The sequence below is a fragment of the Blennius ocellaris genome (genome assembly GCF_963422515.1).
Source record: "Blennius ocellaris genome assembly, chromosome: 24".
In the NCBI taxonomy this organism is placed as follows: domain Eukaryota; kingdom Metazoa; phylum Chordata; class Actinopteri; order Blenniiformes; family Blenniidae; genus Blennius; species Blennius ocellaris.
The window spans coordinates 5,177,282-5,192,050 of NC_137673.1; the positions used below are offsets into that span (position 1 = coordinate 5,177,282).

At 42.8% G+C, this 14,769-nt stretch overlaps 1 protein-coding gene across 1 annotated transcript in view; it reads left to right on the plus strand.

Moving 5' to 3' along the window:
- The first annotated feature begins 3,791 nt into the window (after positions 1 to 3,791).
- LOC308147608 (diacylglycerol kinase zeta-like) overlaps positions 3,792 to 14,769 on the plus strand; it is a 56,901-nt gene continuing 45,923 nt past the window's right edge. The window contains exons 1-2 of the mRNA XM_080519859.1: positions 3,792 to 3,956; positions 5,135 to 5,244. Coding sequence (XP_080375985.1) covers positions 3,831 to 3,956; positions 5,135 to 5,244 — 236 coding nt within the window. The 5' untranslated portion in view covers positions 3,792 to 3,830. The remainder of the gene's footprint in view (positions 3,957 to 5,134; positions 5,245 to 14,769) is intronic.

Consider the following 14,769-nt stretch of genomic DNA (forward strand, 5'->3'; position numbering starts at 1 on the left):
TGGAATGGCATTATCTCATGGTGTGTCGGACCCCGTCAGCACAATCGGGGGGCTGAGCGTGGTGGGGGCACGGCTGGGTCCGGACCCCGGTGAGACCCAATTCCACCCAGTTCCACCCGCCCGCCCGCCTGCCCACACACACACACACACACACACACACACCAGAGCAGACCAGACGACCGGGGGGAGCCAAAACAAACCCAGGGCACGGCGGCGGAGACAAAGAGGTCAGGAAGCCAAGTACAGACACTGATAGAGTTCACCTGGAGCATAACACACACACACACACACACACACACACACACACACACACACACACACACACACACACACACACACACACACACACACAAAGCTGCAGGATTGTCCCGCCGATGCAGGGGAATGGAGGGAAGCTTTACAAACAATGCTGCTCAGAGTCAATGGAGCAACAACACACACACACACACACACACAGTTGGGCATTAATATTTAAAAGTTGGATTTTTGATCTTTTCAACATGGAAATGTTCAGAGACCCGTGGTTACTGAGGTGATGGCACGCTGCATCATGATCATGTGGAGTAAATGATTCCCAGTGATTACAAACGCTCTTCCGGATGATGTGAACGTACCATCAGTCTAGTTTGCACACAGATATCTACGATCCCAAACCAGCCGCAGCATTGCGTACACCTGACCAGCTGCATGTGTCTTACATTGAGAAGTAGTTTCATTTGATCCTTCCAACAAGGTGCAGGGAACATTTAATCTTTCCCTCGTCTTGACATGATGGAATGAAAACAAACATTCAACCACGAGACGAGGCCAAAAGCAAAAATTGAGAAAAATATAAAAACGAGTCAAAACACAGCGAGAGTAGCTGAACTTGTGAAAAAAATTAAATGGTCAAAATAGCTTAAGAGAGTCAGTGAATAAAAGAAGTTGAAGTTAAATCAGTTTAAATGACTTGACTTCCAGCTTGAACTGTAATAAGAGCTCTACCATCCTAGGTTATTGTGGTGAAACATCATGAAATGAAATGTTTTATGTAAAAAAACTATGAAAAGACCTTGACGAGCAGATTTGATTAAAAGGGGTTAAAGTGAACTCTTTAGCTCGGAGCTCCTTCCCATGCCTGTTGTTTGAGCAGCAGTGTCTGAATTCAGATAATCCTCCAGCTCAGAGGCTTAGCCGCTCCGCAGCCGCAGGCCAAGAGCAACTGGAGCCGCGGCGCTCCAGGACCATCCGGGACGCGCCGGGGGCCGCGGCGTTCCGGCCGCGGTTCGGGGGAAGCTGGCCACCGCAGACCGGACGCTGATGCGGTTCAGCTGAGTCAGCGTTCCGCGGTTTTATCAATGGGACAGACAAAGGCTGTGCGCTCAGCTCTGAAAAGTTGTTTTGGACGGCGTGTCCAGGTTCTGCCCAGTTCACAAGGAACCTACCGAGGTCACGGAGGGAGAGACGCATAGTTCACTTCTATGTTGTTAAAACACGGCGCTCCTTCCTCAGCCAGACTGACGTGAAGACGAGGGTGCAGCTGATCACAACACAAATTATAAAAGCAGAGCTGCACTCGGTAGAGCGCAGACCACATCGGTTTGTGGAGTGAGCATCGCCAACGTGGTAGCCGCGTGTTTATAGCGAAGCTTTTGCGAAAAGTTGGTATATCAGTCAATCTAATCTTTAATAAACCTTTTTTCACACTTTAAGATGACAAATGTGACTAAAACAGCTAAAAAATACTGGAAGAATTAAGCCACCAAACAGATTAAAACACTCAAATTGCTATAAAAACTAAAACAGCAAAAAAACGGCAAAGAAAGAACAAATGTCACTACTTGATCAGAGAAGATGTTTTGCAGTGGGTGCAAATAAATAGGTCAGGGTGAGTTGTCTACAGTCGTTCGCTCTCAGAGAGGCAGCATCTTCTTCCTTTGAAGAAAACTTCATCCACTTTTCCCATTTTCTAAAAAAAGTCAGTTCTATTTCTTATGTACAAAGTATTTTTTTCATTGTGTCTCATTCTTTGTCTTTGGCATTCAACTGCCATCACGGCCTCCAGCATTGTCTTTGAGTTTGTTTAACTTGGGGTGTAAGGAAGAAGAGAACACTCAATGTTTGATTGGCCGTTTCGTTTTTGGTTCCCTGGTGGAGTTTGGTCCCATTTATTTCCAATTTTGTTTGGATTTGGTCGTTTTCTTTGGTTCACTCTATGTCTTTCCATCTTCCCTGATGTAGAATCTCACTTGTGCAGCACAGACATATTCTTTTAAAATGGGTACCGACAGTTCACCCTCATCTTTATTTAATTGAAGTGTTTTAAATCTGACGCTTGGTTTCTTTCCAGCCCAAATCCACCTGGATATCAATTTCTCCCAGGACCTGAATTGCCCTTCAGGTGTGTATTTTAAGAACCTCAGTTCTTGTCTCAAAGAACTAGTTTTAGTATTTGCTTTGAAATTAGCATTCGTGATAGTTGATGGTATTGTTGCAGTCAAAAGTAAGTTTGCACTGGTTGTAGCACTAAAATAATAATTAGCATTAGCTTGCGCAATAACATGAGTTAAAGGTTTTAGCTTTCTGAGGTTCACAACAGAAGAAAAGACAAGTTTAATCATGTATGAGATCCTGCTCTGAAACACTCTGGCTCCCTCTGCTGGGCAGGGAGTGAACACCTCTGCCACAAATTCATAATAATACATATATTCATTAATTATTTACATAGAACTTTCATGGAAAAATTAAATGCTCTCATTTTCAGATTTTTATTTTACATTTTGAGCTTTTTAAGAACAAAATCATTATTTTTCCTCAACTGACATCACAATGGAATATTTCTTAGTTTGAGACTGATGCACATATAGTTTTGGTGGATGACTAGTTTGCAGTCTTGTGTTAAACACATGCATTTTCCACATTTGTAATAAACCTGTTCACATTTTAGATGAGTGGACGCGTAAATGAAATTATTTCTCCACTCAGGACTCTGCTTTGTAATATAGTCTGCGGCAGATTGTGAATAATTCACACTGATGATTTTTCCTCGCTGTGATCTGCATTGATTCACAATAAAATAGAAATAAAGAAATCAGAATTCTTGGGCGGGAAAGGGAACAGTTCTTACTTCGAACTGCCAGTTCTGAAAGAAAATCAGCATACTGACATTAGTTAAAACTTCTAGTGGAAAATGTATAATTCTGATTAAAAAAACATAATTGTGAGAAAAAATCCTTTAAAATTAAATCCAAAGATATTAAATATTCATTTTTGTCCAAACAGAATAAAGAAAAGAAACAACCAAGTAAACAACTTAAAAATAAGTAGAGCAAAAAAATACATAGTATTTTACAGAGCACACTCCATTTTTCATATTTGGCTCTATAGCTTCACATGTTCGAACGTGGTAGATGTAAATGTAATAATAATAATTCTTAACTTTCATAGTCCGAGGTCGCAGTTTAAGCTGAGCGGAGGATCGTTAGAATAAAAGATTTATTAGACATGAATGCGGGTGGTTGTGTGGATTATTAGCGGTCCTCCGTCAGCACACCCCGCCTCCACACTGTACCACGGTCACAATAATGACATGAATATCTGATGAGTCCCAGCTGCTGGATCGGAGGGACGGAGCTCCTCGCACCGCGCACACCTCCACCCTCCGCCCGCCCCACCGGCGCCCGTCCCCCGCGGTGTGACACCCGGAACGAGCCGGTCCCTCCGGCGGGGCATGGCGCGGAGCTCCGCCGCTGTGACACGCGAATAGCCAACTGTCAGCCCCGGAAGACGTCCGAACGGGCGGACACCTTCCACCTGAGCAGCCGACACAGGCGCACCGAGGCGCCGCAGCGATGAGGAGGGAGTCCGGTCCTCCTCCGGTGGTGGAGCGGCCCGCGCTGGAGGACGTGGCCGAGGAGGAGGACGCGTCCGGCGGGGAAGAGAGCGTCAAGAGCCCGCTGGAGTGCGGCGGCTGTCAGGTGTGTGTGTGTGTGTGTGTGTGTGTGCGCGCGCACACACACACACACACTTCCTTGTACTTCCTTGGTAACTCGCTCACACTTTAACTTCTTCCTTTATGAAGTGTTAATTGAGCATAAATCAAAGTGAGGACTGAACTGAGGGCAGAGAACAACAACACCTTGTTTGAAACTAAATAATCCAGCAGTCGGCTTATTTGGTGTTTAAAAGAGGACAGTTTGTCTCCCAGGTGCAGGGGTGTCAAACTCAGACCCTCGAGGGCCGAAACTGCATGTTTTCCACGTCTCCCTCCACTGAACGTCCTGATGCTTCATCAGTTCAGCACAAAGCCAGATAACCAGCTGCTCATTGCAATCAGCTGTGTGGAAACAGGAACATGTCTAAACCCTGCAGGGCTGCAGCCCTCGAGGACCGGAGTTCCACATGTGTGCCCTGGTGGTTTCAGGTCGTTAGTCCAGGTGTGTGTACTGCACAATCACTCTGCAGCTGTGTGGACCAGCATGGGCGTCCCTGTCCTGTTGGTCCTGTCCTATTGGTTTCTGCCCCGTCCTTTTTGTTTTTGTCCTGTGGATCCCTTTCCTATCCTTGTCCTGTCCTATTGGTCCTTGTCCTGTCCTATCTTGTTGGTCCCTGTCCCGTCCTCCCCTGTCCCCTGCCACAACCGCCTGCATTTCCTCCCACCTTCCACCAAATGTAAACTGATCCCTTTGTCTGTTTGAAATACGATCAATCTTTTATGTACCTCTTTTATTTCTCAGGAAAGCAGCGAACTGCCTTGTGTTTGATGCTGCTCTATAAATAACTTGCCCTGCCTAGAAAATACACACACACACACACAAAATGTTTATGTCTTTATTGACACAGTGATAACAGAACAAGGAAGCAAATATTTAATTAGCTTCAATTATAGTTTTGCATTGTAAGTTTAGTATTTGATTTTCAGGTTTAGTTTTTGTGTATTCAGTGTTCATGTTGTGGCTGTTTGGTTTGTTTTAACTTTCAGCTGTGACTTTTGAGTTCGTGTTTGTCTCCGTACTTGTTTTAGGGCTTTTATTTTGTAATCGCTTTGTGACTTTGTTGCATTAGGAATGAAGTCCAAACTGCTGTTGTCCTCATTCTGCCGAACGCTCGACGACTTTGAGGACAAATGTTGAGAGAACTTGTCTGTTTATTGTAGGCGAGGGGGTCCAGAGCCACGGAGGAAGAGGAGGAGGAGGAGGAAGGGCGGCTGTCTGCCATGGAGGCCGAGTTCGCTCAGCTCAACCTGAGGAAGCAAGTGTCCTACAGGTAGGGAGCAGGTGTCCTACATAGGGCTGCTCGATTATGGAAAAAATCATTATAACGATTATATTGGGCAATATTGAAATGACGATTATGTCTTTGAATTTGGAACAGAATTTATTGAACATGTTTTTAAAAAAAAGACTTTCCTGTTAAATATACATCTTGTAATGTAGTAGTAAAAAAATAAACCGTTGTACGACACTCAATCTTTTTAAAACAAGTAATAAATAACTTTAGATACTAATCTAAACTGCAGTAATGAATCATGTTGCTTCACATTATATGTTGATAATTTGGCTGTCCTGTATTTAAAGCTACCGTAAGTAATAAAGCTAGTAGCCCCCGTTAAAATTACTTCGCTTTAAAATGACACGGAACCTCAAACGCTGGTGTAGCATGTTGTTATTATCATCAGTGTATGTTAGTTTACAGCAGGTATAACAACGGTGAGCACGCGCAAGAAACCATCCAATCAGAACATTTTCGAGAAATTTTAAGTAGCAAGTTTGCGCTGAGAAGCTCACGCCGGCGTGTTCAGGTTAAATGTGTCGTCATTTCCTGTCTGCACCGGAAATGCCTGCGAGTGCAGCTCCTGCAGATGCGAGTCTCACAACGAAAACACCACATAATTGTTTTTCCTTGATTATATGAATTTTGAGATCGTCTGGAGCCAAAATCGTAAACTCGATTAAAATTCAATGAATTGAGCAGCCCTGGTCCTGCAGGTGGGGAGCAGCTCCGACACGAAGTAGGACATTCAGCGGTGAATCCAGCACACGGATCAATCACATCGAGCTCGGCCAGCGATTCTAAACTCGCTCTCAAGCTGCTGAACCAGCAACACAAATCACATCATCTAATAATAAATAATAACTCAAAATACTAAACTGAAATTACAAAAAATTCGTCCTGAAAGGTGTGGAATTGTATAATATTAAATTAAATACATTAAAAGGAACATCAGACACAGAAAAACCTCTATTTGACTTCGTTTTATTACATTTGTACTTTTTTCTCTATATTTGTGTCACTTCAGCTTCATTTTCCAACATTAGCTTCAAATATTCAACGTGTCAAGTTTGCGTATTACTTATAGATGTTTATATTGTAGAATTATAATTTTTTATCTTATCAATTTGATATTTATATTTATTGTGTTTTTTGTTTTGCTTTAATTGTTTTGATGTTTTTCAATTATACTTTCTTTTGTTTCTTATTTCATTCAGAATGTGGGTTTCATGACTAAAATGTATACATTTTTGGCATATTTTAGCTTTTGACAGAATTAAAATGTGATTAAATTGCTTGAAATCTGATTTTCATGTAAAACTTTTATCACTTCACTAAAGATTTTGACCTTATTCTGACAATAGGAGATATATTCTTGACATTTGGACTTTACTTTGGGATACTTTGGGATACTTTGACCTTTTCCCCAAAATGTTGACATGTTTATAACATTTTTCTTTGTCACGATTTTTGGTTTTTTATTTTTCAGGTTAGGGTTATTTCTATTTTATGTTCAGATATTTTCACATTCTTGGCACTTTTTGCATATAATTTGAGCTTTTAGAGATTTGTTTGGAATATAAATTCTTAAAAATTGTATATCATCTCTGGATTTTTTTTGGAATTGATTTTAACTTTGATATCTGATATCCTGATTTCACATGAAACCCATGTTTTTAATTCTCTTTTTAAACGATTTCTCAACATTAAAATGGTAAATTTGGACGTTTTTGCCAAATAAATGGTGACTTTTACTTAAAGTTCTGGTTCAACTCTCACCACCGGAGGTTTCGTGAGTTTATTTCTGAGATGTTGAATCACTCTGGAGGTTGAACTGAAGGAAACGACTCTTCCTGTCCTGAACCTCGTATTGATGACTGCCTCTGTCTTCTGAATGACACATTGGCCAGTTTAGCTGTTGCCGTGGAAACGTGTTTAATCTAATCTAATCTGGTCTCAAACCAGATTCTCCCGAACCGTGTCATCTCGGACGCCCCGTGCTGCACGGTTCAGATTCAGGTGTAAAAGCTTTGCGAGATGAGTTGATCAGACGGCTTCCTATGTCACTGCCAGCGCCAGGCGTAATCTCAGAATAATTTGGTGTAGTCACTAATCCAGATGGGATTGTGTGAGTGGGACTGGTGGGGGCAGGGTGGGCTGGCACAGCCGTCACTTCCACTGAGTCAGAGCAGTTATATAAGCAGCAGCTGTATCTCTGTGTGTGTGTGTGTGTGTGTGTGTGTGTGTGTGTGTGTGTGTGTGTGTGTGTGTGTGTGTGTGTGTGTGTGTGTGTGTGTGTGTGTGTGTGTGTGTGTGTGTGTGTGTGTGTGTGTGTGTGTGTGTGTGTGTGTGTGTGTGTGTGTGTGTGTGTGTGGGTTGTGAGGTATACTCATCACGAGAGGTAAGAGGGTTTTGAGGGAAACGGCTCTAACCCACCACATCAGCACACGGCTGGAAAACGAAACTCTGTCGGCTTCGTTGGCGCACTGAGACGTTTAACGTCGATCAGTTGGTTTTTCATGCGCGGAGGCAGAGCGTCCTGCTGCACGCGTCAGGAAAATGCTCGAGAGAGTCGGGTTTGATGGTCCGCCGTCCCTGAAATCTATTGTGTGGATTCAGATCTATTTGAAGACTCAACATGAATTAGTGAAGCCTTTAAAACCTTCGTCTCAGGATCATAGTGTGTCCAGGTCGCCAGAATCCACTCAGGAAAAATACTGATATTTGTGTTTGGTAGTTGATGCTCATCTCTAATATATTTTCAACACCTTTCTGAAGGAAATGTGTCTTTCCACTCATAAAAACACATATTTCCAGCATGATAATTTGCACATTTCAGCCTCCCCTCGTGGTTCGAAGACTCTTTCTCTGAGAAAGTCTGAGTTTTTCTATTCGGGGCTGAGTCGGTCGAATGTTGATATTTTCACCATCATCTTTGATATTCCAGAAACCCTTGCAACAAGATTCCATCGACGACGTCAGTTAGAAAAACATACCCGGAGTTTGATGGCCGTGTCAGTCGTGTAGCGTCGTGCGACAGGACGGCTGTTTGCACAAAACAGGACGGTGGCCTGGTTCTGCTGCTGCTATTTATATGTACAACACTTGAGTGGAAACACGGTGCAGATGGAGCTCCGGTCTTCAGAGGGACAGGAATTGAATTACCTGGAGGTCTTGTTGTGTGTGACACATGCTGATGATCGCCAGGTCTTCCTGGATATAATCATGCTAATTAGGATATATACTGTTTGTTCCTCATAATCGGATCTGTTTGCCGTTTGAAGAACGTATAATGAAGGTGAAGCAGACGAGACTCTTGATGCCACGTCTTCCTCAGAGTTCATGTTCCACCTCCAGGGGAGGGGAAAAAAAGAAAAAAGGTCTCTAATCACCAGATTTTAATTAGTATCCTCTCAAAAAGACGAAGTGCTTTAATTCTGATCAGTCCAGGAGCTTTTCTATAGCCCCTTTTTCCACATTATTTGGCTGAAGTATCATCAAAAATCTCAGACGTATTCATAGCAACAACAGCGCTTCATGAAAGGAAACGACCTCCACGTTTATTTCCATGAACTCTGGAGGATTAAAAAAGCAGGAAGCAGCCTGGTCAGTCTTTTCTAAATGACATGATATATAGATTATGTAGTATTGTGATCATGGCACGGTCCTATAATCCCGCGGAATCCCTTTAAGACGCCTTCCCCTCTGGAGGGTCTTTTCAGTTTTCAGTCTCTTGACATTGTCTCGCATGAGGGACACTGATTGAGTCCTCTTGACCGGAGCGTGGAAGTGGAAGAACAATGCTCGTCGTGTGTCACGCCAAAATGTTGTGTAATCCAAGAACAACAGCACAGCAGATGGAGGCCGGCGCAGATGGAGCAGATAAGCACACCGGAAGTCCAAAACTCGCCGTGCAAACCCAAAGTTGCTCAATCTGCTGGTTGTGACTGTGGAGGACGGCGGAGGACTGAGTGTCCCACAGCAGGGGGAAACAAGCCATACTAATTAGAAGAAAGAAAAAGGAAAAAGCCAAAACTTGACAGTGGGGCTGTTATTGTAACGACTCTGACACTCTGCTTCGGAACGGTTTTGTCCTTCATGAATACTAATGAGATGAATGAATGTATTCATGAGACCTCGGAGAGACAGCGATGCCTCCAGATGAGACCAGCCACGGTTTCAAGGTTGGTTTAATGGGAACAAAATGTGGAATACGACAAGCTGAGTTTGCGCAGAGACGATATTAACTCAACGGTTCATAGAAAAAGATTTAATGATGACACTTTTTGTGTTTTACATCAGTGGAAAAATCCTATTATGTTTTCTTTGACTTCTTCCTGTAGTTCTTGATCCTGGAGGCCTTGTTCCTCCTCTGGTACAGAAGATCCACCAGTGAGTTCCAGGCGTTGCCGCCTCTTGGCTACTTGTGGTACCTGAGGTTTACCGCTGGATCTTAATCCAGCCACTTGTTAAAGCCTCCTGACGAGCTCTCGTATGACAGACGGTGGTTTTGTCAGTTTGTCGGTGGGAGTTCAGGATGATTCTGGTGCTGGAGGTTCTGTTCTGTCCACCAACAGCGACGCATTTCTCTTTGGAATTGGAGATTTTCTGTTTTAAAAACGTTACGAGATGTTTGTTGTAACTTAAACTCTGGGTTTCTCCTCTTTTTGAGGTTTATAGAAGTGGATCAATTAGTAAGCAACTGAAAACTCCTTTCTGTGTCTCGACGCTGTGACTGAACTTGGCTTCCTGTGACGATTCCATGGTGCCGACTGAACAGTGCCATTAGCTGGACGTGTGCAGGGTCAGATACAGTAAGTAGGTTAATCAATAACTCAGATCATTGCCCCCCCCCCCCCCCCCCCCCACAGAGGACAGTTTAATGGAGTCACTTGACTGCGCTGCCTTGTTGTTGATCTTCATGTTTTGTAGCAACATGCTAACCCGTCCTCCCCGTCGACGGCAGTGCAGATGGAGTGGACAGATGGCTCCGGTCTCTTTGTCTTTGACGTGACGCTCGTCACTCTCCACGATGAGAGACATTCCTACAGCTGATCTTTGAGCAATCATAGCCCGTTTGCTTGATTATAGTCATTTAGCACTTTCACTCTGACCTATTGTTTATAAGTTGACGTGATGGTTGACAGACTGTCTCCTGTTTGTCCCGTCTGCCACCTCAGAGGGAGAAAGACCAGATGAGAGCAACACGTTTGTTTAAAACCACAGCAGAGCGGCTAAAGAGGGACACGATTCTCGTTTGTGACATTATTCTAACGTGATGCTTCAAATTGATTGAATTTAGCCGGAGGTGTTTCTGGCAGATTCCAGCAGCTCCATCTGAGCCGTACTTCTTTGATTCCTTCGTCTCCCCCAGCTTGTCAGTATGATGGTCCCGCCGCCGTGCTTCACATTAGGAATGATGGACTTTTATCTCGGGGATTCGTTTGAATTCCCGACAAACAAAGTCAGAAAACGTAAGATTATAATTATTATAATGCTTTCCTGAAGATGGATCTGTTCTCTGTGAGCGTTTCTGCCGCGCGTGACGATGAAGCGGCGTGTTTGCGAGCTCTGTGGCCCGTCATCAGGAGAAGCGTTCGCTTTCGGGGTCAGGTAGTGGATTAATGCTGGAATTCATAATGAGAGGATTTAGGTCGGCTGTGGGTGTTGGGAAGTTAAAAGGATCTCCGTGAATTGTGCTGCGTTTTTTTATTTGTCATAGAAATGTGGAGTGTGTGTGGGATGATGTGGGATGGTGTGTGTGTGTGATTTGAGGCCATAATCACATTGCACCATAACAACAGCAGGTTCTGTTTGTTCTGGTGGATGTTTGACACAGATGGTGATGTAACGGTCAGGACGGGGTTAAATCACATCCGCACAGAGACGTTCCTCTTTTAATCCCCCAGAAGCTTCAGAATGTGAGATTATGCTAATTCAGTTGGAATCGGCATTTGTGGCGTTACGACGATAAAGCTAATTCACACCCTTCATATGTTTGTTGAGTTCAAGTTTAATTTGTTTATTAACTGACATTTTTCCATCATCTGTTTATTTCTATTCATATTTAGGATGTTGTTTAAAATTTCTGCTATTCTAGTTACTACATTTGCAGGTTTAAATCGACTCTCTCTGAAGAGAGTAGTATTATTATATTGTGCTCCCTGGCAAGATTAGTTTAGTTTTAGAAAATCCCCCAGGAACAAATTCAGGACTAAAATCAAGATTTTGGAAACATCAATGAATGGAATAATGTTCAAATAACTTATAATACTTTCACAATAACGACTCGAAGTGTTCAAACTGATCCCAAAATATCAGTAATATAAATATGATTGATGTGACGAAAACGTCACTTTTTAAACGATTGTATTATTTTTATTTAAAAACCTAAGAAGTGTTCAGCGTAATGGAGTTTCTGGATGAAAACCTTAACTCATAACTAAGTACACAAGTAACTAAGTAAGATTAAAGTATGTCAGAGACTTCTTCTCTCTGTAGCGCAGTGCCCCCCAGTGCCAAAGTCTAAACACTGCAATGTGCCCAAACTCTTTCTTAGAGCATAAAAAAGTGTATTTTTAGTATTATTGAATATTCATAGAGAAGTTGAAGTTTGTGATCTAAATATATCTTCTGGCTCAGTTTAATCCCATGGAAGTGTTTTAATCATACATTTACATGCTGCACAGATACTGGAAGTTGACTTACTTTCATATTATTTATTAAAGTTTGCTTAATGAAATAACTTCCAAGTGCAGTTTCATGAGGTATAATGAGCCCAAGATAAATATTTAAATAGAACAAATGGAAGTTTTAGTCGGTTAGTTTAAGTTTGCTTCAGGAAATAAACTTAAATATGGTTAAATTAAGTCCAATGTGCTGATGAATAGTATTTTTTTTTAAGTATAATCCTGAGTTTACTCACTCCGGATGCAATACTTGGAAAGTAAATCTGCATTTTTTTTTCAGTTTATTGAAAAGTTCAAAGCTAGTTTTTTCATGTAACATGTGCTCAGTTTTGTCTAATAAAACATAGAAGTAAACTATTATATTAATATAACTAAGTACTACACAAAGTGTAAATTCTGAAACCTCACTTAAGTTGACAATATTTGAGTTTTGCTGATGACGTGTAGCTTACAGACTACTCGCATAAATGGAGCACTTTCTGTAATTCACATCAAAATGTGGAATAAAATGCTGCAACTTAGTTAAAGTTTAAAATGATAGCGTCATAAAGTCAAATGTTCTGTAAATGTATGGTACGTGTTAAAGTGAACCACAGTTTTCTAGTGAATGTGTGGAAACTGCTGAGAAGTTTCGGTGATTTCTGTAAGTTTCCTTCATGGAATAAACTTTGAATGGAGTTTTGTTCACAGTGTGGTTTCAGTTTGAGTCAGGCATGTGGGAGGGCAGCTCACAGCCAGGCCCTGACTGTTGTCATTCTCACTTCCTGGTCTGAGCCGGGCGGTGCTGCTGCCTGGAGTGGAGGAGCAGTGTGTGTTGACTGAAGAGTGTGTGTGTGTGCGTGTGTGTGTGTGTCTGTGCATGCCTCACATGGAGTTTTACTGAACCCGGAGAGACAAAGTGAGGACGAGGAAGAGGAGGAAGAGGAGGGGAGGGAGGGGGGGTATGAAGAGGGGGCGAGGAAGAGGAAGAGGAGTGACTGTCACAGGATCAGTGGACGACTCTGATACTCACACTGCTGCTGACATGGAGACCAACGAGGATTAACTCTAATCTGTGTCCACACACACACACACACACACACACACACACACACACACACACACACACACACACACACACACACACACACACACACACACACACACACACACACACACACACACACACACACACACACACACACACACACACACACACACACACACACCTTGTACGTCTTGTAAAAGACCTTTGGCATGTGGATTATTGACTTTGCAGGCACTGCAGGGAGCCATGTTTTTGAGCCTTTGGGCTGTTTGACTGTCACTTTGTTTGTTTGTTTATTGGCGCAGGAAACCGCTTTCATTAACTCGTGTTCGGGTATTTATAGATGACTTTTTTCTACCTTCATAGCTTAAAACTTTTTGAAAAGGCGTTTTTAGTGCTGAAAACACAAGGTTTTTCTTCCTGGTAGACACAGACAATTGGAGGCTTTGTTCAGGGTTTTAAACATAGAAGCTGGAGTTTCCCTGGTCAACAATCAAACACTGCCAACGAGGCTTTACAAAGCAATTTTTTTACACTGTTAAAAACCTGTTTGTTGCTGCCATGAGAAAGAACACAATGCAATTAAGTCTTTAAAAAAAAGCATGCAACTTGCACATATTAGTCTAAATCTATATGTTGTTATTTTGTCGTTAGAGGATGCTTTACTACCAAAGTAAAGTCTGCTGCAGACAATCAGACCGTGCCAAAGAAGTGAAAAGATAATTAAAAATCCAGCATATTGTTGCTGTTGGCGCAGAAAACCTCTGCTTTATAATGCGCATTTAGAACCATTTGTTGTTGCGAAAATCCCCAAAGTCTCATTGTGGCCATCAGAAAGAGCGAAGGCCCGGCACCCTTCCCTGCTGGACTCCTCTGTTCTTGACGAAATGTGAATCGAGTCCATCGTCTGGACTATGGATTCCGAAGTGGCCACCGAGCCGGAGACCAAAGAAAACCCCGAGGACATGGACACAAACGTGGACGACGACCTGGACCTGCTGAAAGGAGACGAAGGGGACGTCAGCTCCGCGTCCTCCTCGTCGAACTCGCCGCCGCCGTCCCCCTCGCCGTCCCCCACCGTCTGCGTGGACGAGGAGGAGAGACTCACCGGGTGCTCCAAGACCTTCACGGGACTCAAGCTCTTCAGGAGGTAAGCTGGGCCTGCAGCCCAGATTGTCTGCGAGCAATGAATTATATGAAGAGGCTCAGAGGCCGGGTTGCCGGTTCGATTCCCTGGACAACATGGTGGATTGTTAGCAGAGGAGTGGAAAGTTTTGCTTGTTTGGGCCCTATGCTGCAGCAACCTGCAGTAAACACCCTGTGGAAATACAACAGGATTGTTCACCTATTTAAATACTTTAATGTGCAATTTAAAAAGAAAAAAAATTATTAAACTTGCATGAATCATTAATTTTTCATTTTATATGAACATGATGTCTATATAAATCACATTCCATTGCTAACCAATTTAAGGTATATGTGACAAGTCTGCTGTCATCGTAATAAGAAAAATACCTTTTTAAAACAGCTGAACACATCACCTTAAATCAGTGCGATTCATTATTCTACATACATCAAAAATTGTCATTTGTAATAGTCCTAAGGAGCAGTGAGGTTGTAATGGCAATACAGGCCCAGCAGGGGGAGCCCTGACCTTCTGCTTGTAATACATGTGACAACTGAACAGATGTGAAGAGTCACATGGAGACACACACACACACACACACACACACACACACACACACACACACACACACACACACACACACACACACACACACACACACACACACACACACACAC